At 55.2% G+C, this 25,646-nt stretch overlaps 1 protein-coding gene across 2 annotated transcripts; it reads left to right on the plus strand.

The window, feature by feature from the left end:
- Positions 1 to 3,302: 3,302 nt before the first annotated feature.
- On the plus strand, positions 3,303 to 24,084 carry TMEM240 (transmembrane protein 240). Of its 2 annotated transcripts, XM_059866766.1 has the most exons (4): positions 3,303 to 3,435; positions 3,708 to 3,814; positions 16,612 to 16,820; positions 22,893 to 24,084. In XM_059866766.1, the coding sequence occupies exons 1-4, from the start codon at positions 3,379 to 3,381 to the stop codon at positions 23,039 to 23,041; spliced, it is 522 nt and encodes a 173-aa protein (XP_059722749.1). In that variant the 5' UTR covers positions 3,303 to 3,378; the 3' UTR covers positions 23,042 to 24,084. The 2 variants fall into 2 exon arrangements, with proteins under 2 accessions (XP_059722749.1, XP_059722748.1); XM_059866765.1 differs by lacking the exon at positions 3,303 to 3,435 and having other exon boundaries at positions 3,570 to 3,814.
- The last annotated feature ends 1,562 nt before the right edge of the window (positions 24,085 to 25,646 follow it).

Consider the following 25,646-nt stretch of genomic DNA (forward strand, 5'->3'; position numbering starts at 1 on the left):
TCGAGGCTGGGGGCTGAGCAGGAGCCACAGGCAGGGTGGGGGGCTGCTTTGCCAAAGGGAGTGGCTAATTGTTAATTAGGAAGGAGTTTAACAAACCCATTGTTAATTGGGAAGGAGTTTAACAAACCCATTGCTAATTGGGAAGGAGTTTACCAAACCCATTGTTAATTAGGAAGGAGTTTACCAAACCCATTGTTAATTAGGAAAGAGTTTACCAAACCCTTTGTTAATTAGGAAAGAGTTTAACAAACCCATTGTTAATTAGGAAGGAGTTTACCAAACCCTTTGTTAATTAGGAAGGAGTTTACCAAACCCATTGTTAATTATGAAAGAGTTTAACAAACCCATGGTGGTAAGGAAGGAGTTTAACAAACCCATTGTTAACCTGGAAGGAGTTTACCAAACCCATTGTTAATTGGGAAGGAGTTTACCAAACCCATTGTTAATTGGGAAGGAGTTTACCAAACCCATTGTTAATTGGGAAGGAGTTTACCAAACCCACGGTGGGGGCAGCTCACCCATTGGAGTTTTGCCCAGGTGTGAATGTCCCTGGCTCACAGCAGGTGTGGCACTGCCACTTGGGGCAGGACAGGCTGGGGGTTGTCACCTGTCAGGGGTGTTTGGGATCCCCTGCAGCCAGGACTGATCAGGACAGGGATGTTTGGGATCCCCTGCAGCCAGGACTGATCAGGACAGGGATGTTTGGGATCCCGAGGTGCCAGGACTGATCAGGACAGGGATGTTTGGGATCCCCTGCAGCCAGAACTGATCAGGACAGGGATGTTTGGGATCTCAGCAGCCAGCACTGATCAGGACAGGGATGTTTGGGATCTTTTAGCAGCCAGGATTGATCAGGACAGGGATGTTTGGGATCCCCTGCAGCCAGCACTAATCAGGACAGGGATGTTTGGGATCCCCTGCAGGCAGGACTGATCAGGACAGGGATGTTTGGGATCCCCAGGATCCAGGACTGATCAGGACAGGGATGTTTGGGATCCCCTGCAGGCAGGACTGATCAGGACAGGGATGTTTGGGGGACTTGTGCTGCAGAAGCACAGGGAAGGAACTGGCTTTACCCGAGCCAATGACAAAATCTCTCCTCAGTGCCTCGAGCCCAGCTGAGACTGACCCAGCCCGGCTTGTGGAGGGCTGGGAAAACTTCAGCTCCACAAAACTCCCTGAGACTTGTCCTCCAACTGTTCCCTTGTCTTGTTTTATTCAGCTGTGACTTCAGAAACGCTTTTGTTTTCTCCAGCAGGCAGAGTAACCAGCTGCCTCCTCTCTGAGCATTTCCTGGCAGAATCCACGTCTGAGCTCAGGGAGAAGTGGAAGGAGCTCAGGATGACACAGGAGGTGCCTTCCCTGCCCTGCTGCTCCTTTGCATGAAGAGCCTGGCTTGTCAAATGTTTCATGTGTGTGGTTTAATTAAAAAAAAAAAAAAAAATTAAAAAAAAATCTGCAATGCAATCTGTGCTCTAATTTGGGGACACCATTTAGTGATTTTAATTGTGTGCCAGTATTTTGGTATTTTCAATACCCAGTAGTAGGTTAATGACTGTTCCTTGAAGAATGGAGTTTATATAACCCCAGTCCTTACATAAGAAGGCTGATTGTGGCCTGAGGAGCAGGAGGGAAACAAATTTGCAAAAATGCAAAACCCAGCACCAGCAAACTCTGCTTCGGTCACTCTGAGAAGCCCAAAAAAAAAAGGAACAGCCGGCTTCTAGCAAGGAGAAGCTCACCGTGAGGAAGGCTGAGGATGGAGGGAAGGCTCTGCAGGACACCAAGCCGGGCTGCCACGCATTTCCCACGTGCGGGTCCCTCCACCTCGCCCCGTTTGCTGTAAAAGGAACAACAACCAAACAAGCAAAAAGTTACCTGCTGGTCACTTCTTTTTTTTTTTCTTTCCTTTCCGTTTTTTCCCCAGCAGCTCCTAACCGTGGCCCGAGCCGGACTGCCCGGTAGCTCGGTGGAACAACCGGAGCCCGACCCTCGGCCTCGGCCGGGACAAAGCTCTTTGTGTCCCAGCCCTGCCGGGGTCCCTCTGCACCAGCCCGGCCTTTCCGGGGGGGCCAAGCGAGGGAGGATTTTCCGAGAGAACATTTCCAGCCGGGCTGGGATTCGCTCCCCGCTCCAGGAGGCTCCGGGGCCGCGACCCCCGCTCGCTGCCCGCGCTCCGTGCGGGCGGAGGAGGCGCCGAGGGCAGCGCGGGGAGCGCGGGGCTCGCACCCCCGGCCCGCCCCGCTCCGAGCGCCGACCCCCGGGCGGGGAGAGCCCGGAGGGGTCCCGGAGGGGCAAAGGGGCCGGGGCCGACCCCGGGCGGAGGAAGGGCGGGGTGAGGATGGCGTGTGGCACTGGAAACGCGGCCAAGCGCCGCTGCCGGGGCTCGGCGTGCGGCTGCGGGGCGGGGGGAGCCCCGCAGGGCCGGCCCGCAGAGCTGGAGCCGCCGCTCGCCATGAGCCGCTCCCGGAGCAGCGCCTCCCCACGTAGGTAAATGCCCGGGGTGGGGAGGGGGCGGCCGGCGCTGCCTGGGCGCATCTTCCCCCTCGCTGCATCCCGCATCCCTCCCCTGCATCCCGCATCCCTCCCCCGAGCGGGGCCGGCCCGGGGGCTGCCCGCGGGGACAGCGCAGCCCCGAGCCGGGAGGGGCTGTGGGGCTGATTTTTTTTTTTTTTTTTTGGGGGGGTGGGGGTGAGGGTGGGCGCGGTGATTTTGGGGGCTGGGGTATTTTATTTTTTTTATTTTTTATTTCCGATTTTTTATTTAGCAGCGCTCGGCAGCGGGGATGATTTTGGGGAGGGTCGGCGGGGAGGATGCGATGAGGCTCCCCCGGAGTGGGTGATTTTTTTGCAGCCTGCCTCCTCCTCCCCCAGCCTCTCCCCCCCACCCCGGGTTTGGCTGCCTCGCTTCCCAGTTGCTGCATGAAGGCTGTGCTTGCACCGGCGTGTGCCCGCTCCCGGAGCCGCGCACCCGCCGCCACCGCGGCCGGGGCGAGCCCGGGGCCAGCACCGGCGGGGGTGGAATTATTATTATTATTTCTATTTTTCATTTTTTCTATTTTTTAAATTTAAAAAAATTATTTATTTATTTTTTCCAATTTTTTTTTTTTTTTTTTTTTTTACCTATCACATCCATCCTAGAATTATAAAACCATAAAGCGGGCAGGGCGCGGGAGCCCCCGCGGCATCCCCGGCACGGGGGAGTGCGTGTGCGGTGTGTGCGGGGGGCGCCCCGCCGCCCCGCCGCCCCCCGCCGCACCGCAGCGTGCGGGCAGCGAGCGCGATGCGCCCCGCGCTCGGCTCTGCGGAATAGCGCGGCCGCCGCTCGCCCTCCGCGGGCTGGGGGCGCACGGACCCGACCGCTGGCCATTCCCTCTTGATGTCCATGAATGCAAACACCATGATTTTCATGATCCTGGGCGCCTCTATCGTTATGGTAAGAGATTTTTTGCTTATCTCCCTCCCCATCCGTGGTTCCGTCCCAGCCCCCCCACCCTCCATCAGCACCGCCACCCCCCCGCCTCCTTTCCACCTTCCCCCCGCACTGTCCCCGAGCCCGAGCACCTCTGTGCGTGTGCGTGTGTGCGTGTGCGAGCGGCAAAGCTTCTTCTCTCGATGTCCGCTTCCGCGGCCGGCAATGGAACTGGAGCCGGTGTTTTGTTCCACCACCCCGAGCTGACCCGGTGCCTCGGTTGTGGGCTCTTACAGGCAATAGCTTGCTTGATGGACATGAACGCGTTGCTGGACAGATTTCACAATTACATCCTACCGCACCTCAGAGGGGAGGACCGAGTTTGTCACTGCAACTGTGGAAGGTGAGTTACCTGCAGAGCGTTCCCCCTGCCTGCCTGCCCACCTGGGCTCCCCGGGGAGGAGGTGACCGGGGACAGGGTGGCAGCTGTGCCACCATTTCTGCATTCTGGCCGCGGCTCACCTTCCTCAGCAGCTCCTGCACGAGCAGGGTGAGGAGGGGGGGTGCTGTTTGTTGTTGTTTTTTTCTGGAAGAAGAGTTTTCCGTGGGCTTGGGAGTGCGTTTTCCTTCGTGCCCAGGCGTTTGGGAGCCCTGGGAGAGTGAGAAACTTTGATTTGAAGGTTTGTCATTGTGCCTTCTGTTGGTGGTTGGGCCGTGCTGGCTCCCCAGCCTGTCTGTGGTCTGGGTGTTGCAGTTGGTGCTGGTTTGTGTGGCTCAGAAATGGAATGGGGCTTGGAGAAACGAGAGGATCCCTGGCCAGGCTGGGATGTGGATGTCTAGGACACTCACTTGGAGGCTTGGCAATCAATCTGTGGTCAGATTTTCATTCCCTGTGGCTTTTCCTGCTGGACACAGCACGCCGAGGAGGCTGGGCTGTGCTTTTGGGTGAGCTGAGCCCGGAGTGGTGCCTCTGCTGTGCACAACTTTATGCCTGGACAAATACCAGCCTCATCCTCCCAAACAACATCTCTGTGCCTTATCCCTGGAGTGCTGAGCTTGGACCTGGGATCTGCCTGCTCTGGAGTCTGTTCAGGCCCAGGGCTGAGCTCTGGGAAGGTGAATTATGTCCTTCTCTGTGGGACTGCTCCTCGTGCTGCTCTGGGGTGTCTTCAGGCCCAGGGCTGAACAGAATTATAAAAATATATGTACTGGGGAGGTGAATTTTGTCCTTCTCTGTGGGACTGCTCCTGGTGCTGCTCTGGGGTCTGTTCAGGCCCAGGGCTGAGCTCTGGGAAGGTGAATTTTGTCCTTCTCTGTGGGACTGCTCCTGGTGCTGCTCTGGAGTCTCTTCAGGCCCAGGACTGAGCTCTGGAGGTGAATTTTGTCCTTCTCTGTGGGACTGCTCCTCATGGCTCCCTCCTGTGCTGGTTACTCACTGCCTGTGGGGGAGGAAGGCAGCCCGAGGCTGTGCCAGCTGAAGGACGCTGCGAGAGCCCTCCCCTGCCACACGCAGCCTCCAGGTCTGGGCTTTGTCCTCCTGGAGCTGCCTCTGGGGCCAGCTGGGTCCTGTCCCCCTGTGTCACCTCCCCATGGTGTCCCTGGAGTGGGAGCTGGGATGGGCTGGGCTTGGTGAGGGGAAAATGCTTTGCCTTCCTCCCAGGGCTCCTCCTCATCCTCCCGGGGTGAGGGGGCACCAGGAGCAGCCAGGGATGTGGCAGCACCCTCAGCTCCTGGGGCATCTCTTAAGGCCAGTTTGAAAGGCAAAAAACTTCCACTTGGTTTTGGCAAGGATTTGCTTTTTTTCTGAGCTGTTTTTTTTTTGTTCCTTGATGGTTTTTGCTAGTTTTGAGAGTTTTCCTCTGCTTCTCCCACCAGTTTCTCTTTTACTGGTCCCAGCTTGTTTCAGTGCTGGTGAAAAGGAGCTGCTGCAATGTTTGGGGTGGCTGAGCAGTGTCGGGGCTCTCTGGTGGCTTGGCTGAGTGTCCCCCGTGCCCAGGGCTGAGGAGGTGGCAGGGTCACCCCTCTGTGCCCCCTCTGTGCCTGCAGAGATGCTCTGGGGGCAGACAGACTGGCCCTGGCACTGCCCACAACCAGCACGGGCTCGTTTCCTGCAAAGTGCACAAAACCCTCCCAAACTGCCCAGCTGGGTGGGAGAGGAGGCAAAAATCAAAGTTTATTCCTTGCCTCAGCTCTGAGGGAGCAGAGGCTCGTGCCAGGAGAAAGAGCTCAGGAGCCTCTGAGAGCTGGCTGGGAGCTGCTCCTCCCTGGGCAGGAGGTGCCAAACCCTCCTGGGCTGTGCTGAGCTCTGCCCTGGCAGCACCAGGAGATCCCAAATCCCTTTCCTGAGCTCTGCCAGCCTGTGCTGCCCCCCAGGACATGCCAAACCCTCCTGGGCTGTGCTGAGCTCTGTCCTGCCCTGGCAGCACCAGGAGATCCCAAATCCCTTTCCTGAGCTCTGCCAGCCTGTGCTGCCCCCCAGGACACCCCAAACCTTCCTGGGCTGTGCTGAGCTCTGCCCTGGCAGCACCAGGAGATCCCAAATCCCTTTCCTGAGCTCTGCCAGCCTGTGCTGCCCCCCAGGACACCCCAAACCCTCCTGGGCTCTGCCAGCCTGTGCTGCCCCCCAGGACATCCCAAACCCTCCTGGGCTGTGCTGAGCTCTGCCCTGGCAGCACCAGGAGATCCCAAATCCCTTCCCTGAGCTCTGCCAGCCTGTGCTGCCCCCCAGGACACCCCAAACCCTCCCTGGGCTGTGCCAGCCTGTGCTGAGCTCTGCCACCCTGTGCTGCCCCCCTGGTCCTGCCAGGAGATCCCAAATCCCTTCCCTGGGCTGTGCCAGCCTGTGCTGAGCTTTTCCCTGCCCTGCTGCCCCCTTGGCAGGACCAGGAGATCCCAAACCCCTCCCTGGGCTCTGCCCCTCGTGCTGAGCTCTGCCCTGCCCTGCTGCCCCCCAGAGATCCCAAACCCCTCCCTGGGCTCTGCCCCCTCATGTTGAGCTCTGCCCTGCCCTGCTGCCCCCCAGCAGCGTTTGGAGCCCTCTGGATTCCTGGCTGTGCCCTCTGAGATCTGTCCAGGAGCCCTGAGCCCAGCCCTGGGCCAGGAGCAGCTCCCCCAGGCCGGGCTTGATGAAGAAAAAGAAACGGAATTTGCCAGCAAGGGAGGGAGTCCTGGGAGGAGGAGGAGGAGGAGGGAGCTGCAGCTGGTGTGGGGCAGCAGGGGATGGGGAAAATCGGGAATGTGCAGAAATGGGAGGGAAGGAGGAATTGGGATGGATGGATGGGTGGATGGATGGGTGGATGGGGGATGGATGGATGGATGGATGGATGGACAGAGGGATGGATGGATGGATGGATGGGTGGACGGAGGGATGGATGGACAGAGGGATGGATGGATGGGTGGATGGATGGATGGATGGATGGAGGGATGGATGGATGGATGGATGGATGGGTGATGGATGATGGATGGACGGATGCAGGGATGGATGGATGGGGGATGGATGGATGGACAGATGGGGGATGGGTGGATGGGTGATGGATGGATGGATGGATGGATGGGGGGATGGATGGGTGGATTGATGATGGATGGATGAATGGATGATGGATGGATGGGTGATGGATGGACGGATGGGTGGATGGAGGGATGGATGGGTGGATGGAGGGATGGATGGGTGGATGGAGGGATGGATGGATGGATGGATGGATGGATGGATGGATGGAGGGATGGATGGGTGGATGGATGGGTGGATGATGGAGGGCCCAGTTTGGGGGGGATTGTCTTGCAGCCAGGCTGGCTGTGGGGGCCTGGCCCTGGCAGTGCCCTCCAGGAGGGGCTGCAGGGGCTGGCTCTGTGTGCCAGCTGTGCCAGGGGACGTGGGAGAGCATCCCCAGCTGGGAAAACTCTTCTGGGAAGGGGAGCTGAGCCCTGCCAGGCTGCCCTGGGTGCATCCTCAGCCCGGATCCCCACTCCCCTGGCGCTGGGATGGGCCCTGCCTGGTCCCAGCCCCACTCTGGCAGTGCCCTGTCCCTGTCCCCAGGACCTGCTGCTGTCCCCTGGGGTGCTGGCAGGCAGCAGCCCCAGCTGTGCCCAGCCTGTGCCCACGTCCTGGGGCTCTGGAGTCACCCAGGAGCACTCCCTGCTCCTCAGGGAGCTCCTGAGGCCGTGCCTGGCTCTGTCCTGGTGGGCAGGGCTGAGCCGTGCCCTGCTCTCCCCTCTGAGGGACCCTGGCCCACAGGGTGGGCACAAGGAGGGCTGAACATTATTGAGTTTTGCAGTGCTTTTAGGCAATAACTTGATTTTTGCAGTGCTTTTAGGCAATAACTTTATTTTTGCAGTGTTTTTAAGCACCCTGTGTGTTTGCAGTGGTTGGGAAGGACCAAGACAGCGGGGAAGGGAAGCAGCCCCATGCTCAGGTGCTGCTGGAGGCTGATCCCACCCTCACCCTCCCCTGGGCTGGGATTTCTGTCCCTCAGTTCCTGTCCCTCAATTCCTGTTCCTCAATTTCTGTCCTTGGAATTTCTGTCCCTCAGTTTCTGTCCCTGGGATTTCTGTCCCCCAATTCCTGTCCCTGGCATTTCTGTCCCTCAATTCCTGTCCCTCAATTTCTGTCCCTCACTTCCTGTCCCCCAATTTCTGTCCCTCAGTTTCTGTCCCCCAATTTCTGTCCCTGGGATTTCTGTTCCTCAATTTCTGTCTCTCAGTTTCTGTCCCTCAGTTTCTGTCCCCCAATTCCTGCCCCTGGAATTTCTGTCCCCCAATTTCTGTCCCCCAATTTCTGTCCCCCAATTCCTGTCCCTCAATTCCTGTCCCTCAATTTCTGTCCCCCAGTTTCTGCCCCCCAATTCCTGTCCCTCAGTTTCTGTCCCTGGAATTTCTGTCCCCCAATTTCTGTCCCTCAGTTTCTGTCCCTGGGATTCCTGTCCCTCAGTTTCTGTCCCTCAGTTTCTGTCCCCTCTGAAGCTCCAGCCCAGCCAGGGTGGGCACAGCTCGGGGAATTTCGGGATACCCTGAAGGTGGGCACAGCTCGGGGTGTCCCGGGGTCCCCTCCTGGGGCTGGGGCTGTCCTTCCATGCCAGGAGGGATTGGCTGGGATCCGAGGGCTGGGAGGAGCCCTTGGGGTGGGTGGTGTCAGGAGGGAGCTGTGGGAGCCCGGAGGGAGCTGTGCTGTGCTCTGGGGGTGTTCTCAGGGGGCCAGGAGCAGGGAAGGGGTGGGAACCCTGACTCCAGGTTTCAGAAGGCTGATTGATTATTTTATGATATATATTATATTAAAAGAAAATTATATATTAAAGCTGTACTGAAAGAATAGAAGAAAGGATTTCATCAGAAGGATTGGAAGGAATAGGAAGGAATGAGAATAAAATCTTGTGACTGAGCAGGGAGTCTGGGACAGCTGGGCTGGGATTGGCCATTGATTAAAAACAACCACATGGACCAATCCCAGATCCACCTGGTGCATCCCACAGCAGCAGATCAGAATTGTTGGTTTTCTTTTCCTCTGAGGCTTCTCAGGAGAAAAAGTCCTGGCCAAGGGATTGTTCAGAAAATATCCTGGTGACACTGTGGCACCTGTGCTTCACCACGAGTGTTTGCTAGGGAGGTTAACAGAGCTGCGGGGTTCTCCAACTCCAAATTGGCAATAAGTGCTAACCCTAGAAATGATAACCCTGAATGATCACCCTATAAATGCTAACCCTAGAAATGATAACCCGAAATGATAACCCTAGAAATGATTACCCTGAATGATCACCCTATAAATGATAACCCTATAAATGATAACCCTAGAAATGATAACCCTGAATGATCACCCTATAAATGATAACCCTAGAAATGATAACCCTAGAAATGATATCCCTAAATGATAACCCTAAATGCTAACCCTAGAAATGATATCCCGAAATGCTAACCCTAGAAATGATAACCCGAAATGATAACCCTAGAAATGATAACCCGAAATGATAACCCTAGAAATGATAACCCTGAATAATCACCCTATAAATGATAACCCTAAATGATCACCCTAGAAATGATAACCCTAGAAATGATACCCTAGAAATGATACCCTAGAAATGATACCCTAGAAATGATATCCCTAAATGATAACCCTAAATGATAACCCTAAATGATCACCCTAGAAATGATAACCCTAAAAGATAACCCTAGAAATGATGACCCTAAATGATAACCCTATAAATGATATCCCTATAAATGATATCCCTATAAATGATACCCTAGAAATGATAACCCTGTAAATGATAACCCTGTAAATGATAACCCTAAATGATAACCCTAAATGATAACCCTAAATGATATCCCTAGAAATGTTACCCTATAAATGTTACCCTATAAATGTTACCCTATAAATGATAACCCTAAACTGACTCCACCTACCATTAACAGATTTCCAGACAGTGACACAGCTTCTCAGAGATCCCACTTGCAGTTGGTGACCACCCAAGGATGGCATCCCACCTGTGAAGATTTTGTTTTATTCTCTGCAGGATTTGGGTTGTTCCTTTTGGCTCGTGTTGGGCAGAGCTGCCCAGGCTGCCCAGGCTGCCCAGGTGCCCAAATTTGCATTTTTTTGGGTGGTCTGAGCCTCTGTTTGCAGTCTGAGTGAGCCTGGGCTGGGCTAGCAGCTGTCCCTGCTCTGGTGGCCGAGCTGGGTGTTCCCCCGGGCTCTGAGAGGTGACAAACGTGTCACCTGTGCAGGTGAGGTGTCACCTGTGCAGGTGAGGTGTCACCATCAGGCTGGGCTGGGGTTTTCCCCCTCCAGAGCAGCAGAAAAAGGAGGGGCAGAGCTGGCAGCACCCCCAGGGCCGGGGGGAGCCCCCAGGGCTGGGGAAGCCCTGCTGGGGAAGGGGAGCTGGGCTGGGCTGGGGGGACCAGCACAGAGCCAGGGGTGGCACCTGGACACGGCTGGGGGTGACAGGGACAGCTCCGGGGGCACATCTGCCTCAGGAAGGGGTGACAGGGACATCTGCTTTGGCTGGGGGTGACAGGGACAGTGCCTGGGGCACATCTGCCTCAGGAAGGGGTGACAGTCACAGGTGACAGCCAGGGGTGACAGCCAGGGGTGACAGTCACTGGTGACAGCCAGGGGTGACAACCACAGGTGGCAGCCAGGGGTGACAGCCAGGGGTGACAGTCACTGGTGACAGCCAGGGGTGACAACCACAGGTGGCAGCCAGGGGTGACAGTCAGGGGTGACAGTCAGGGGTGGCAGCCAGGGGTGACAGCCACGCTCCCTGCAGGGATGTGGCTGCTGGAGCAGATTCCTGGGGCACCTTGGCACTCTCCATGCCAGCGTGTGGAGGCTCCAGGCTGTCCCAACCCCTGTGCCAGGCTGTCCCACCCCTGTGCCAGCCTCCCCGCCCTGCTCTCCCTCCCTGCCCGGGCAGGGCTGTCCCCAGGGCTGTCCCCAGGGCTGTCCCCAGGGAGGGCAGGGCTGGCAGGACTGACGGACTCCTCTGTCCCGGGCAGCAAAGGGGCTCTGGGGAAGGGAGCTGGCTGATGCCACGCACAGCAAAAACACCAAAAGGGGGGAAACACCTCCCGTGGGGGAGGCAGGCTGAGCTGGAGGGAGCAGGTGACACCTGGAGGGAGCAGGTGACACCTGGAGGGAACAAGGAGCCACCAAAAGAGCCCCGGGGGCTCCCGAGAGAGAGCAGAGCCCTGCCGAGCTCTGGTGTCCGCGCCGTGTCTCTGCCCTTCTGGGTGACCTTGGCTGAGTCTGTCCCTCCCAGGAGCAGTGGCAGGAGTGTCACCTGGGAGGGACAGCCCTGTCACCTGGGTGCCAGCAGCAGGGCCCTGCCAGCCTGGGGCCAGCCCTGCCGCTCTCCCAGGGATGTTCCAGTGCTGCCCCGGGGTTGTTCCAGCCCTGCTGTCCCCAGGTTGTGGCCCGGGAGGGGAGGGATGTCGTGGGGGCAGAGCCTGGGGACGCTGCCACGCCCCGGGCTGGGCACAGAGGTGTGTGAGGAGCTGCCAGCCAGGGCCCTGCCCTGATGTCACCGGGGAGGGTGGCACTGCTGGCAGGAGGGACACGAGGGACATTTCTCTCCGTTTGCTCCTTCCCCAGCCCCTCTGGAGCCCCCGGTGTGCCCAGACCCTCTGTGGCTGGGCTGGGGACCCCCAGCCCTCCCCTGGGCTCCCGGGCCGCGTTCCCAGCAGCAGCAGGAGCGGGGAGGTGTCCCCGCTGGTGCCACCACCCCGCTGGTGTCACCACCCTGCTGGGACCGGCCGGGGCTGCTCAGAAGGGCCCCAGGGCCGGGCAGGGAGGGGCAGGGGCGGCTCTGCCTCCCCCAGCCCCGCCCGGGTCAGCCCCGCTCCCAAAGCCTCGGCCCAGCCGGGATGTGGCAGCTGCGGCGGGAGCCCGGGAGATGTGACGTGATGTCACTGTCACCTGCCCGGGAGGGAGCCGGGCTGAGCCGGAGCACCGGCGCCTCCCCGTCCCTGTCGCTGTCACTGTGCCCGTCCCTATACCCATCCCTGTGCCCATCCCTGTCGCTGTTCTCATCTGTGTCGCTGTGCCCATCCTCGTCCCCGTCCCTGTCCCTGTCCCCTCCCTGTCGCTGTCCCCATCCCTGTCGCTGTCCCCTCCCTGTCGCTGTCCCCATGTCCCAGCCTGTCCCCATCCCTGTCGCTGTCCCCTCCCTGTCCCTGTCCCCGTCGCTGTCCCCATCCCTATCGCTGTCCCCTCCCTGTCCCCGTCGCTGTCCCCTCCCTGTCGCTGTCCCCATGTCTCAGCCTGTCCCCATCCCCGTCGCTGTCCCCATCCCTATCGCTGTCCCCTCCCTGTCCCCGTCGCTGTCCCCTCCCTGTCGCTGTCCCCATGTCTCAGCCTGTCCCCATCCCTGTCGCTGTCCCCATCCCCGTCGCTGTCCCCTCCCTGTCGCTGTCCCCGTGTCCCAGCCCCCGGTGCCTCTCCCGGCCGCGCTGTGGCTGCAGCAGCGGCGGCGCTCACACAAGGTCACCGCAGGGGACAATAGCGCTGGGGACAGCCCGGCAGCGACAGAGCCCGGAGCCTCCCGTGTGGCACAGCCTGGCCTGGGGACGCGCGGGCAGACACACGGACCGTCCGTCTGTCTGTCCGTCTGTCTGTCTGTCACCCGAGCCGGGTGGCAGCAGAGCAGAGCCAGCCCCGCTGCCGGGAGCTCCTGGCCCCGCTGGGCTGCGATTCCTGTCCCTGGGATTTCTGTCCCTGAATTCCTGTCCCTGGCATTTCTGTCCCCCAATTCCTGTCCCTGGAATTTCTGTCCCCCAATTCCTGTCCTTGGGATTTCTGTCCCACAATTCCTGTCCCTGGCATTTCTGTCCCCCAATTCCTGTCCTTGGGATTTCTGTCCCACAATTCCTGTCCCTGGGATTTCTGTCCCTCAATTCCCGTTCCTGGCATTTCTGTCTCTCAGTTTCTGTCCCTCAATTCCTGTCCCTGGGATTTCTGTCCCTCAATTCCTGTCCCTCAGTTTCTGTCCCTCAGTTTCTGTCCCCTCTGAAGCTCCAGCCCAGCCAGGGTGGGCACAGCTCGGGGAATTTCGGGATACCCTGAAGGTGGGCACAGCTCGGGGTATCCCGAGGGTGGGCACAGCTGAGGACACGAGGTGGCACAGGGCTGCCCTGGCAGCAGCTGGAGCTGCCCAGGAGTTGCCCTCAGGAATTTTTTGGTTTCTCCTTCTCTTGTAAATAATCACGGGCAGAGCCCGGCTCTGGCTGGTGAGGGGCACGAGTGGCACCTCTGCCACGGGGATTTGGGGACAATGGGACACAGGAGTTCTGTGTAGGGATTTGGGGACAGTGGGACGTGGGAGGTGTGTGCTGGGGTTTGGGGACAATGGCAGATGTGAGGTCTGTGTAGGGATTTGGGGACATGGGAGATGTGTGTGCTGGGGTTTGGGGACAATGGGACATGGGAGATGTGTGTGCTGGGGTTTGGGGACATGGGAGATGTGTGCAGGATTTGGGGACAGTGGGAGATGTGTGCAGGATTTGGGGACAATGGGACATGGGAGATGTGTGCAGGGATTTGGGGAAATCATGGACAATAGGAGGTGTGTGCAGGGATTTGGGGACAGTGGAAGATGTGTGATGGGGTTTGGGGACAATGGGACAATGGGAGATGTGTGTGCTGGAGTTTGGGGACACAGGAGATGTGTGCAGGATTTGGGGACAATGGGACAGTGGGAGATGTGTGTGTAGGGATTTGGGGACAATGGGAGATGTGTGCAGGATTTGGGAACACGGGAGATGTGTGTGCAGGATTTGGGGACAGTGGGAGATGTGTGCAGGATTTGGGGACAGTGGCACACGGGAAGTGCTTGCCTGTGCTCGTGGGACCCCTCCCACTCCTTTTGGGGTCCCCTCTCCCCACTGCAGCCCCTGCCCGGATTTCCCAGTGCCCGAGGAGGGACAATCCCAGTTCCCGACCGGGCAGCACCGGGAGCAGAGCTGCCACCAGAGCTGCCACCAGAGCTGCCACCAGAGCTGCCAGGCTCTGTCCCTCCCCTGTCCCGGGTGGCAGCGGGGGCTGGCGGGGCTGGGTGCCCCCCTGGAGCCGGTGCCAGCCCCGTGCCAGCCCCGTGCCAGCCCCGTGCCAGCCCGGGTAAGGCACGGCTGGGATCGCGGCTGCTTTGGGAAGGCTCTTGGAGCGCGGCTTTGTTTGTGTCAATGTTTGGACGTTTCTCAGGTGTGATTATGGAGCAACCTGAGCCTCATGAATATTCAGAGGCCTCGGGGATTGCCTCGCTCTGCTCTGTGTGACAGGGACAGGGACACGGGGACGGGGCTGGGGACACTGGCAGCGCTGGCACAGCCCGAACTGGGGGCACTGGGGGTGCCAGGGCTGTGCTGGTGGGGGGCACCTGGGGCTGGGCGTCACCTGGATGGGTGTGTGGTCACTCCTGGGCAGGGACAGTGCCACCTGTGTCACCTGGGCAGGGACAGGGCTACCTGTGACCACCAGGGTCAGTGCCACCTGTGTCACCTGGGCAGGGACAGGGCCACCTGTGCCCACCAGGGTCAGGACCACCTGTGTCACCTGGGCAGGATCAGTGCCACCTGTGTCACCTGGGCAGGGTCAGTGCCACCTGTGTCAGGGCCACCAGTGTCACCTGGGCAGGGTCAGGGCCACCAGTGTCACCTGGGCAGGGTCAGTGCCACCTGTGCCCATTCTGGTATAATTTCCCCATAGTTTAAAGGATTTAGACTCTGAGTTTAGGATGAAATAGGGCTTGAGGTTTTCACATTTATTTCTTGCTTGCTTTCTTGGGTTTTGTGTTGGTTTTTTTGTTTGGTTTTGGGGTTTTTTTGTTTGGGTTTTTTTGGGGTGGTTTTTGTTTGTTTTTGGGTGGGTTTTTTTTATTTTGTATTTAATCAAAATGTATCTCACATAATATAATAATAATATTATAACCATAATAATAATAAAAAAACGAATGAATAAATAAATAAATATATTATAGCCATTCAAGCCAATAAGAATAAAAGGCCTAGGCTCAGGGATTTTTGTGCTTTCCCTCCTTTTTTATGCTTTCCTCTGCTGGCGCAAAGAGCCAGGGCAGCCCTGCTGCTGCTGGGGACGGTGGGAGAAACAGGGAAAAAAACCAAAATCAGAATTTTCACTGATTTTTGCCCTTTTTGCTGCGTTTCTGGCCAGGCACCACATGCACAACTTGTGCTTTTCCCTTTTTTTTTTGTGCTTTCTCCTTTTTCATGCTTTCCTCTCTGCTGCCAACGGCACAGGAAGCCAGGGCAGCCCTGCTGCTGCTGGGGATGGTGGGATAAAAACCTAAATCAGAATTTTCACTGATTTTTGCCCTTTTTGCCCCATTTCTGGCAGGCACCACGTGCACCACTTGTGCTCTCCCTCCTTTTTTATGCTTTTCTCTGCTGGCACAAAGAGCCAGGGCAGCCCTGCTGCTCCGGGGGACGGTGGGAGAAATGGGGATAAAACCCGAAATCAGAGTTTTGACTGAATTTTGCCCTTTTTGCCCCGTTTCTGGCAGGCACCACGTGCACTACATCATCCTGTACATTGTGCTTTCCCTCCTTTTCATGCTTTTCTCTGCTGGCACAAAGAGCCAGGGCAGCCCTGCTGCTGCTGGGGATGGTGGGAAGAACGGGGATAAAAACCCGAAATCAGAGTTTTGACTGAATTTTGCCCTTTTTGCCCCGTTTCTGGCAGGCACCACGTGCACCACTTGTCCTTTCCCTCCTTTTCATGCTTTCTTCTGCTGGCACAAAGAGCCAGGGCAGCCCTGCTGCTGCTGGGGATGGTGGGAAGAACTGGGATAAAACCCAAAATCAGAGTTTTGACTGAATTTTGCCCTTTTTGCCCCGTTTCTGGCAGGCACCACGTGCACTACGTGATCCTGTATGTTGTCCTTTCCCTCCTTTTTCATGCTGGCAGCAGCACAAAGAGCCAGGGCGGCCCTGCTGCTCCTGGGGATGGTGGATAGAACTGGGATAAAAACCCAAAATCAGAGTTTTGACTGAATTTTGCCCTTTTTGCCCCGTTTCTGGCAGGCACCACGTGCACTACATCATCCTGTACGTTGTCCTTTCCCTCCTTTTTTATGCTGCCAGCAGCACAAAGAGCCAGGGTGGCCCTGCTGCTGCTGGGGATGGTGGGAAGAACGGGGATAAAAACCCGAAATCAGAGTTTTGACTGAATTTTGCCCTTTTTGCCCCATTTCTGGCAGGCACCACGTGCACTACATCATCCTGTACGTTGTCCTTTCCCTCCTTTTCATGCTGCCAGCAGCACAAAGAGCCAGGGCAGCCCTGCTGCTCTGGGGGACGGTGGGAGAAATGGGGATAAAACCCAAAATCAGAGTTTTGACTGAATTTTGCCCTTTTTGCCCCGTTTCTGGCAGGCACCACGTGCACTACGTGATCCCTTACATTGTCCTTTCCCTCCTTTTTCATGCTTTTCTCTGCTGGCACAAAGAGCCAGGGCAGCCCTGCTGCTGCTGGGGATGGTGGGATAAAAACCCGAAATCAGAGTTTTGACTGAATTTTGCCCTTTTTGCCCCATTTCTGGCAGGCACCACGTGCACTACATCATCCTGTACGTTGTCCTTTCCCTCCTTTTCATGCTGCCAGCAGCACAAAGAGCCAGGGCGGCCCTGCTGCTGCTGGGGATGGTGGGATAAAAACCTAAATCAGAATTTTCACTGATTTTTGCCCTTTTTGCCCCATTTCTGGCAGGCACCACGTGCACTACGTGATCCCCTACGACGGGGACCAGTCGGTGGTGGACTCCTCGGAGAATTACTTTGTGACCGACAATGTGACCAAGCAGGAGATCGACCTGATGCTGGGGCTGCTGCTGGGCTTCTGCATCAGCTGGTTCCTGGTGTGGATGGACGGCGTGCTGCACTACGCCGTGCGCGCCTGGCGCGCCAGCCGCCGCTACGGTACGGCCTGCCCTTCGGCCTCGCGCTCCTCTTCGTCAGCGTCATCGTCATCATCGTCTTCTCATCTTCTTCATCGTCTTCATCTTCATCGTCTTCTCATCTTCTTCATCGTCTTCATCGTCTTCTCATCTTCTTCATCTTCATCGTCTTCTCATCTTCTTCATCGTCTTCATCTTCATCGTCTTCTCATCTTCTTCATCGTCTTCATCGTCCTCATCGTCTTCATCGTCTTCTCATCTTCTTCATCGTTTTCATCTTCATCATTGTCTTCATCTTCATCGTCTTTTCATCTTCTTCATCTTCATCATCTTCTCATCTTCATCGTCTTCTCATCTTCTTCATCGTCTTCATCTTCATGGTCCTCATCGTCTTCATCGTCTTCTCATCTTCTTCATCGTCCTCATCGTCATCATCATCTTCTCATCTTCTTCATCGTTTTCATCTTCATCATTGCCTTCATCTTCATCGTCTTTTCATCTTCTTCATCTTCATCATCTTCTCATCTTCATCGTCTTCTCATCTTCTTCATCGTCTTCATCTTCATCGTCTTCTCATCTTCATCATCTTTTCATCTTCATCTTCTTCATTGTCTTTTTCGTCTTCATCTTCATCGTCTTCTCATCTTCATCATCTTCACCATCTTCTCATCTTCACTATCTTCTCATCTTCATCTTCTTCATATTCTCATCTTCATCATCTTCTCATCTTCATATTCTCCATCATCTTCATCTTCTTCATCGTCTTCTAATCTTCACCATCTTCTTATTTTCATCTTCTTCATCTTATCTTCATCTTCTTCACCATCTTCATCGTCTTCTCATCTTCATCATCTTCCTCATCATCTTCATCATTGTCCTCATCATCTTTTCCTCTTCCTCATCTTCCTTCTCCTCCTTCTCTTCATCCTCTTCCTCCTCTTCTCCTTTTCCTCCTCCATTATTCTCATTCCCATTATTCCCATTATTCCCACTATTCCCATTCCCATTCCCATTTCCATTCCCATTATTTCCCATTTCCCATACCCATTATTTCCATTATTTCCATTCCCATTCCCACTATTCCCATTATTCCCATTATTCCCACTATTCCCATTCCCATTTCCATTCCCATTTCCATTATTTCCATTATTCCCATTCCCATTCTTTCCATTATTCCCATTATTCCCATTATACCCATTATTCCCACTATTCCCATTATTCCCACTATTCCCATTATTGCCATTCCCACTATTCCCACTATTCCCATCCCCATTATTCCCATTATTCCCACTATTCCTATACCCACTATTCCCACTATTCCCACTATTCCCACTGTTCCCACTATTCCCACTATTCCTATTTCCATTATTCCACTATTCCCGCTATTCCCACTATTCCTATTCCCACTATTCCCATTACTCCCATTATTCCCACTATTCCCATTCCCACTATTCCCATTATTCCCACTATTCCCACTATTCCCATTCCCACTATTCCCACTATTCCCAGAGGATTTTGCTCCCGGGGGAGCCGAGCCTCGGGCGCAGCTGCCGGCCTTGGAGCAGGGATCCCCGTTAACCCCGAGAAGGCCCCGCAGCCCCTCCGGAGCCCCCTCTGCCCCACTCCCCCTCTGCCCCTCCGTGGATTTCCGCACTGGGAGCAGAGAAAAGCCACAGGAAAATCAGGGAATGACTGGGAATTCCCTCCAAAAGTGCCTAAAAATCTCATTTCCGCAGCCGGGCTGGGGCTGCTCCAGCCCAGCCCAGGGAAGGCTGAGCTGCAGGCCCATCAGAAATCCGAATTAGGGACGTGGACTCTCTTTCTAAAAACAGATAAAAACTGAAATTAATTGCCCATGAATCTTCCCAAACCCCCAGCAGGCTCCAGGAGCAGCTTCGGAGCTGATTCTGATTTTCCTGGGAGATTTTGGCCTCTGAGAGCCAATTCTGGGGCTGGGACTCCTGATTCCATCAGGGATCAGAGCAGGGCTGCCAGGAGCTCTCCTCGGCCTGGGGCCACCTGCCCCACCTGAAGGCAGCTTCTGTTTTTAGTAATTCATTAATATGTCATTTTTAGGAATTATTTCATCATTTGTGATTTTTAGTAATTATTTTAGTATTGTATTTTGAGTAATTATTTAGTATTTTTTTATTTTTAGTATTGTATTTTTAGTAATTATTTAGTATTTCTTTATTTTTAGTGTTTTATTTTGAGTAATTATTTTGTATTTCTTTATTTTTAGTAATTATTTTGTATTTCTTTATTTTTAGGAATTAATTGAGTGGATTCTTTTTAGTAATTTTTAGTATTTTTTAATCTTAGTAATTAATTTAGTATTTTATTTTTAGTAGTTATTTTGATTTTCTTTATTTTTAGTATTTTATTTTTAGTAATTATTTTGTATTTATTTTTGGTAATTAATTGAGTGGACTATTTTTAGTAATTTTTAGTATTTTTTAATCTTAGTAATTAATTGAGTGGATTATTTCTAGTAATTATTTTGTATTTCTTTATTTCTAGGAAATAACTGAGTGGATTATTTTTAGTAATTTTTAGTACTTTTTAATCTCAGAAATTAATTTAGTATTTTATTTTTAGTAATTATTTCATATTTTTTAGTGATTAATTTAGTATTTTATTTTTTAGTAATGATTTCGTATTTTTTATTTTTAGTAATTAATTCAGTATTTTATATTCAGCAAGCACTATTTATATTTAGCAAGTACTTAGTATTTTTTAGTTTTAGTAATTATTTTAGCAGCTTCTTTTTAGTAATGAGTTAGTATTTTTTATTTTTAGTAATTAATTGCATATTTTTAGTAATGATTTGGTATTTTATTTTTAGTAATGTTTTAGTATTTTATTTTTAGTAATGAGTTAGTATTTTATTTTTAGTAATTACTTAGCAATTTTTTGTAATTATTTAGGGGTTTTTTTAGTTATTTATTTAGTATTTTATTTTTAGTAATTATCTAGTATATTTTTTTTATTTCTAGTCATTATTTTGAGTATTTTATTTTTAGTAATTAAATTAGTATTTTATATTTAGTAATTATTTAGTATTTGAAACTTGTAACAGAGCCCTGGGGACAGCACAGCCCTGGGGACACACCCAGAGCCCTGGGGACACAGAGAGCCCGGGAGGGACACTGCCCTGGGGGGGACACCCAGCCCTGGGGACACCCAGAGCCCTGGGGACACACAGAGCCCTAGGGACACTGCCCTGGGGACACAGAGAGCCCTGGGGACACACCCAGAGCCCTGGGGACAGAGCCCTGGGGACAGAGCCCTGGGGACAGATCCCTGGTGACAGAGTCGTGACCCTGCTGTCCCTGGTGACCGTGCTGTCCCCTGCCTTGCAGACAAGGAGCTCTGCTGGACACCCAGAGCCCTGGGGACAGAGCCCTGGGGACAGAGCCCTGGTGACAGAGCCCTGGGGACAGATCCCTGGTGACAGATCCCTGGTGACAGAGCCCTGGGGACAGAGCCCTGGTGACAGAGCCCTGGTGACAGAGCCCTGGGGACAGAGCCCTGGGGACAGATCCCTGGTGACAGATCCCTGGTGACAGAGCCCTGGGGACAGAGTCCTGGGGACAGAGCCCTGGTGACAGAGCCCTGGGGACAGATCCCTGGTGACAGATCCCTGGTGACAGAGCCCTGGGGACAGAGCCCTGGTGACAGAGCCCTGGTGACAGAGCCCTGGGGACAGAGCCCTGGGGACAGATCCCTGGTGACAGATCCCTGGTGACAGAGCCCTGGGGACAGAGCCCTGGTGACAGAGCCCTGGGGACAGAGCCCTGGTGACAGAGCCCTGGTGACCGTGCTGTCCCTGCCTGGCAGACAAGGAGCTCTGCTGGGCACACAGAGCCCTGGTGACAGAGCCCTGGGGACAGATCCCTGGTGACAGATCCTTGGTGACAGATCCCTGGTGACAGATCCCTGGTGACCCTGCTGTCCCTGCCTTGCAGACAAGGAGCTCTGCTGGGCACACAGAGCCCTGGTGACAGATCCCTGGGGACAGAGCCCTGGTGACAGAGCCCTGGTGACCCCGCTGTCCCTGCCTTGCAGACAAGGAGCTCTGCTGGGCACACACAGCCCTGGGGGGACACCCAGAGCCCTGGGGACAGATCCCTGGTGACAGATCCCTGGTGACAGAGCCCTGGTGACAGATCCCTGGTGACAGAGTCCTGGGGACAGATCGCTGGTGACAGAGCCCTGGTGACCCCGCTGTCCCTGCCTGGCAGACAAGGAGCTCTGCTGGGCACACAGATCCCTGGTGACAGAGCCCTGGTGACAGAGCCCTGGTGACAGATCCCTGGTGACAGAGCCCTGGGGACAGAGCCCTGGTGACAGAGCCCTGGTGACCGTGCTGTCCCTGCCTTGCAGACAAGGAGCTCTGCTGGGCACACACAGCCCTGGTGACAGAGCCCTGGTGACAGATCCCTGGTGACAGATCCCTGGTGACCGTGCTGTCCCTGTCTGGCAGACAAGGAGCTCTGCTGGGCACACAGAGCCCTGGTGACAGATCCCTGGTGACAGATCCCTGGTGACAGAGCCCTGGTGACCCTGCTGTCCCTGCCTGGCAGACAAGGAGCTCTGCTGGGCACACAGAGCCCTGGTGACAGAGCCCTGGGGACAGAACCCTGGGGACAGATCCCTGGTGACAGATCCCTGGGGACAGAGCCCTGGTGACAGAGCCCTGGTGACAGATCCCTGGTGACCCTGCTGTCCCTGCCTGGCAGACAAGGAGCTCTGCTGGGCACACACAGCCCTGGGGGGACACCCAGAGCCCTGGTGACAGATCCTTGGTGACAGAGCCCTGGTGACACATCCCTGGTGACAGATCCCTGGGGACAGAGCCCTGGTGACAGAGCCCTGGTGACCCCGCTGTCCCTGCCTTGCAGACAAGGAGCTCTGCTGGGCACACACAGCCCTGGGGGGACACCCAGAGCCCTGGGGACAGATCCCTGGTGACAGATCCCTGGTGACAGAGCCCTGGTGACAGATCCCTGGTGACAGAGTCCTGGGGACAGATCGCTGGTGACAGAGCCCTGGTGACCCCGCTGTCCCTGCCTGGCAGACAAGGAGCTCTGCTGGGCACACAGATCCCTGGTGACAGAGCCCTGGTGACAGAGCCCTGGTGACAGATCCCTGGTGACAGAGCCCTGGGGACAGAGCCCTGGTGACAGAGCCCTGGTGACCGTGCTGTCCCTGCCTTGCAGACAAGGAGCTCTGCTGGGCACACACAGCCCTGGTGACAGAGCCCTGGTGACAGATCCCTGGTGACAGATCCCTGGTGACCGTGCTGTCCCTGTCTGGCAGACAAGGAGCTCTGCTGGGCACACAGAGCCCTGGTGACAGATCCCTGGTGACAGATCCCTGGTGACAGAGCCCTGGTGACCCTGCTGTCCCTGCCTGGCAGACAAGGAGCTCTGCTGGGCACACAGAGCCCTGGTGACAGAGCCCTGGGGACAGAACCCTGGGGACAGATCCCTGGTGACAGATCCCTGGGGACAGAGCCCTGGTGACAGAGCCCTGGTGACAGATCCCTGGTGACCCTGCTGTCCCTGCCTGGCAGACAAGGAGCTCTGCTGGGCACACACAGCCCTGGGGGGACACCCAGAGCCCTGGTGACAGATCCTTGGTGACAGAGCCCTGGTGACAGATCCCTGGTGACAGATCCCTGGTGACAGAGTCCTGGGGACAGATCGCTGGTGACAGAGCCCTGGTGACCCTGCTGTCCCTGCCTGGCAGACAAGGAGCTCTGCTGGGCACACAGAGCCCTGGGGACAGAGCCCTGGGGACAGAACCCTGGGGACAGATCCCTGGTGACAGATCCCTGGTGACAGAGCCCTGGGGACAGATCCTTGGTGACAGATCCCTGGTGACAGATCCCTGGTGACAGAGCCCTGGTGACACATCCCTGGTGACAGATCCCTGGGGACAGAGCCCTGGTGACAGAGCCCTGGTGACAGATCCCTGGTGACCCTGCTGTCCCTGCCTTGCAGACAAGGAGCTCTGCTGGGCACACACAGCCCTGGTGACAGAGCCCTGGTGACAGAGCCCTGGTGACCGTGCTGTCCCTGCCTTGCAGACACGTCCTGGTGGTGGCTGCCCAGGCTCTGTAAGCTGAAGGAGCTGCGCAAGCGCCACCCCCGGCAGTACGAGGAGCCCACGGGGAACATGGTGCACATCAAACAGAAGCTCTACCACAACGGGCACCCCAGCCCACGGCACCTGTGAGGGACCCGGGACTGCAGCAGCTTTTAACCACACACAGGACTCCTCTTCCTCCCGGGACAGCCTCTGCAGTGCTCCCAAGGCAGCTGAGGACACGGATTTTCGGGATGTCCACGGGTGGACAGGCCACCATGCACAACTAGAGCTGGTCCAGGGCGCTCTGCAGCCAAGGCTTTGCACTGTGTTCCACGTTTTATTGTCAGACTGGTGTAAATATGTAAAAAAAAAACAACAAAAAAAAAGCAGACAAACAACACCAACAAAAAGATTTGCATTATACTTTCAACCCCCACCTCATTTTCCCCTGGCTGTCCTGCACATCCTGCTGGGAATGTTGGCCGAGGGGATGGAGGTGGGACAGCACCAAGAAGATGCAAAGTGTCTCCTCCAGGAGCTCCAGCCCCACAAAATTTCTTTGCTCCTTTGGCTGCTCTGAGCCTCCCGTGGCTACAAGGGCCTGGCTGGTCACAGGTTTGGATGGGGGAAGGCACAGTGTCCCATTTCTGGGGGTTTTGGGGTTTTTATCCTTTGGTTCACAGGTTTGGATGGGGGAAGGCACAGTGTCCCATTTCTGGGGGTTTTGGGGTTTTTTGGGGTTTTTGGGGTTTTATCCTTTGGTTCACAGGTTTGGATGGGGGAAGGCACAGTGTCCCATTTCTGGGGTTTTTATCCTTTGGTTCACAGGTTTGGATAAGGGGGAAGGCACAGTGTCCCATTTCTGGGATTTTTGGGGTTTTTATCCTTTGGTTCACAGGTTTGGATATGAGGGAAGGCAAAGTGTCCCATTTCTGGGTGTTTTGGAGTTTTTTTCCTTTGGTTCACAGTTTTGGATGGGGGAAGGCACAGTGTCCCCTTTCTGGGGGCACAGTGTCCCATTTCTGGGGGTTTTGGGGTTTTTTTGCTTTGGTTCACACGTTTGGATGGGGGAAGGCACAGTGTCCCATTTCTGGGGTTTTTGGGGTTTTTTGGGGTTTTTGGGGTTTTATCCTTTGGTTCACAGGTTTGGATGGGGGAAGGCACAGTGTCCCATTTCTGGGGGTTTTGGGGTTTTTTGGGGTTTTTGGGGTTTTATCCTTTGATTCACAGGTTTGGATGGGGGAAGGCACAGTGTCCCATTTCTGGGGTTTTTTTTGGGGGTTTTTGGGGTTTTTGTGCTTTGGTTCACAGGTTTGGATGGGGGAAGGCACAATGTCCCATTTCTGGGGTTTTTGGGGTTTTTTTGGGGGGTTTTTGTGCTTTGGTTCACAGGTTTGGATGGGGGAAGGCACAGTGTCCCATTTCTGGGGTTTTTGGGGTTTTTTTTTTGCTTTGGTTCACGTTCTGGAGGGGGAAGGAAGGGCTGGGGATGTGTCAGGGGTTTGTTTGCACTGCTGCCCTCTGAACCTGCCTCAAGCACCCCCACCTCAGAGCCTGGGGACAGGGGCTGCTGCTTTGGTGGCACCTCTGGAGGTGGCACCTTTGGAGGTGGCACCTTTGGAGGTGCAGGGCTGCTGTCTGTCACTAGAGGAGGGGGGGATGTGTCACATCTGATCTATCAACACCCCCCAGCCCCTGCCTGGGAAAAAAGGAGCTGCTCTGCCCCTTTTCCTGTAGGGTGAGTCTGGATAAAACACCCCAAAACCCCAAAATCCCAGAGAGCAGCAAGAGGGGGCCCTGAGCAGGGTGAGCTTGGATAAAACACCCCAAAAACCAGGTTAAAACACCCCAAAACCCCAAAGTGCAGCACAGAGGGGGCCCTGAGCAGGGTGAGCCTGGATAAAACACCCCAAAATCCTGGTTAAAACATCCCAAAACCCCAAAGGGCAGCACAGAGGGGTCCCTGAGCAGAGTGAGCCTGGATAAAACACCCCAAAAACCAGGTTAAAACACCCCAAAATCCCAAAGGGCAGCACAGAGGGGTCACTGAGCAGGGTGAGCCTGGATAAAACACCCCAAAAAACAGGTTAAAACACCCCAAAACCCCAAAGAGCAGCAAGAGGGGGCCCTGAGCAGGGTGAGCCTGGATAAAACACCCCAAAATCCTGGTTAAAACACCCCAAAACCCCAAAGGGCAGCACAGGGGGGTCACTGAGCAGAGTGAGCCTGGATAAAACACCCCAAAATCCTGGTTAAAACACCCCAAAACCCCAAAGAGCAGCACAGAGGGGTCCCTGAGCAGGGTGAGCCTGGATAAAACACCCCAAAACCCCAAAGGGCAGCAAGAGGGGGCCCTGAGCAGGGTGAGCCTGGATAAAACACCCCAAAAACCAGGTTAAAACACCCCAAAACCCCAAAGGGCAGCACAGGGGGGTCACTGAGCAGAGTGAGCCTGGATAAAACACCCCAAAACCCCAAAGAGCAGCACAGAGGGGGCCCTGAGCAGGGTGAGCCAGGTTGAAACACCCCAAAACCAGGTTAAAACACCCCAAAACCCCAAAGGGCAGCACAGAGGGGGCCCTGAGCAGCCTCTCCCCCTTCCTGTGGGGCTGGGCTTTGGGGACACACAGACACCCAGACCAAACTCCTCCCCAAACATCCCAAATGTCCCCAAAGTTGATCCAAAGGGTGAGGAAGCTCCAGAGTGGTTTTGTGTGTGTTGCTCCTGGGGTGGGTTTTGAGGTCTGATCTT

The sequence above is a fragment of the Haemorhous mexicanus genome, chromosome 23 (assembly GCF_027477595.1).
Source record: "Haemorhous mexicanus isolate bHaeMex1 chromosome 23, bHaeMex1.pri, whole genome shotgun sequence".
Classification (NCBI taxonomy): Eukaryota; Metazoa; Chordata; class Aves; order Passeriformes; family Fringillidae; genus Haemorhous; species Haemorhous mexicanus.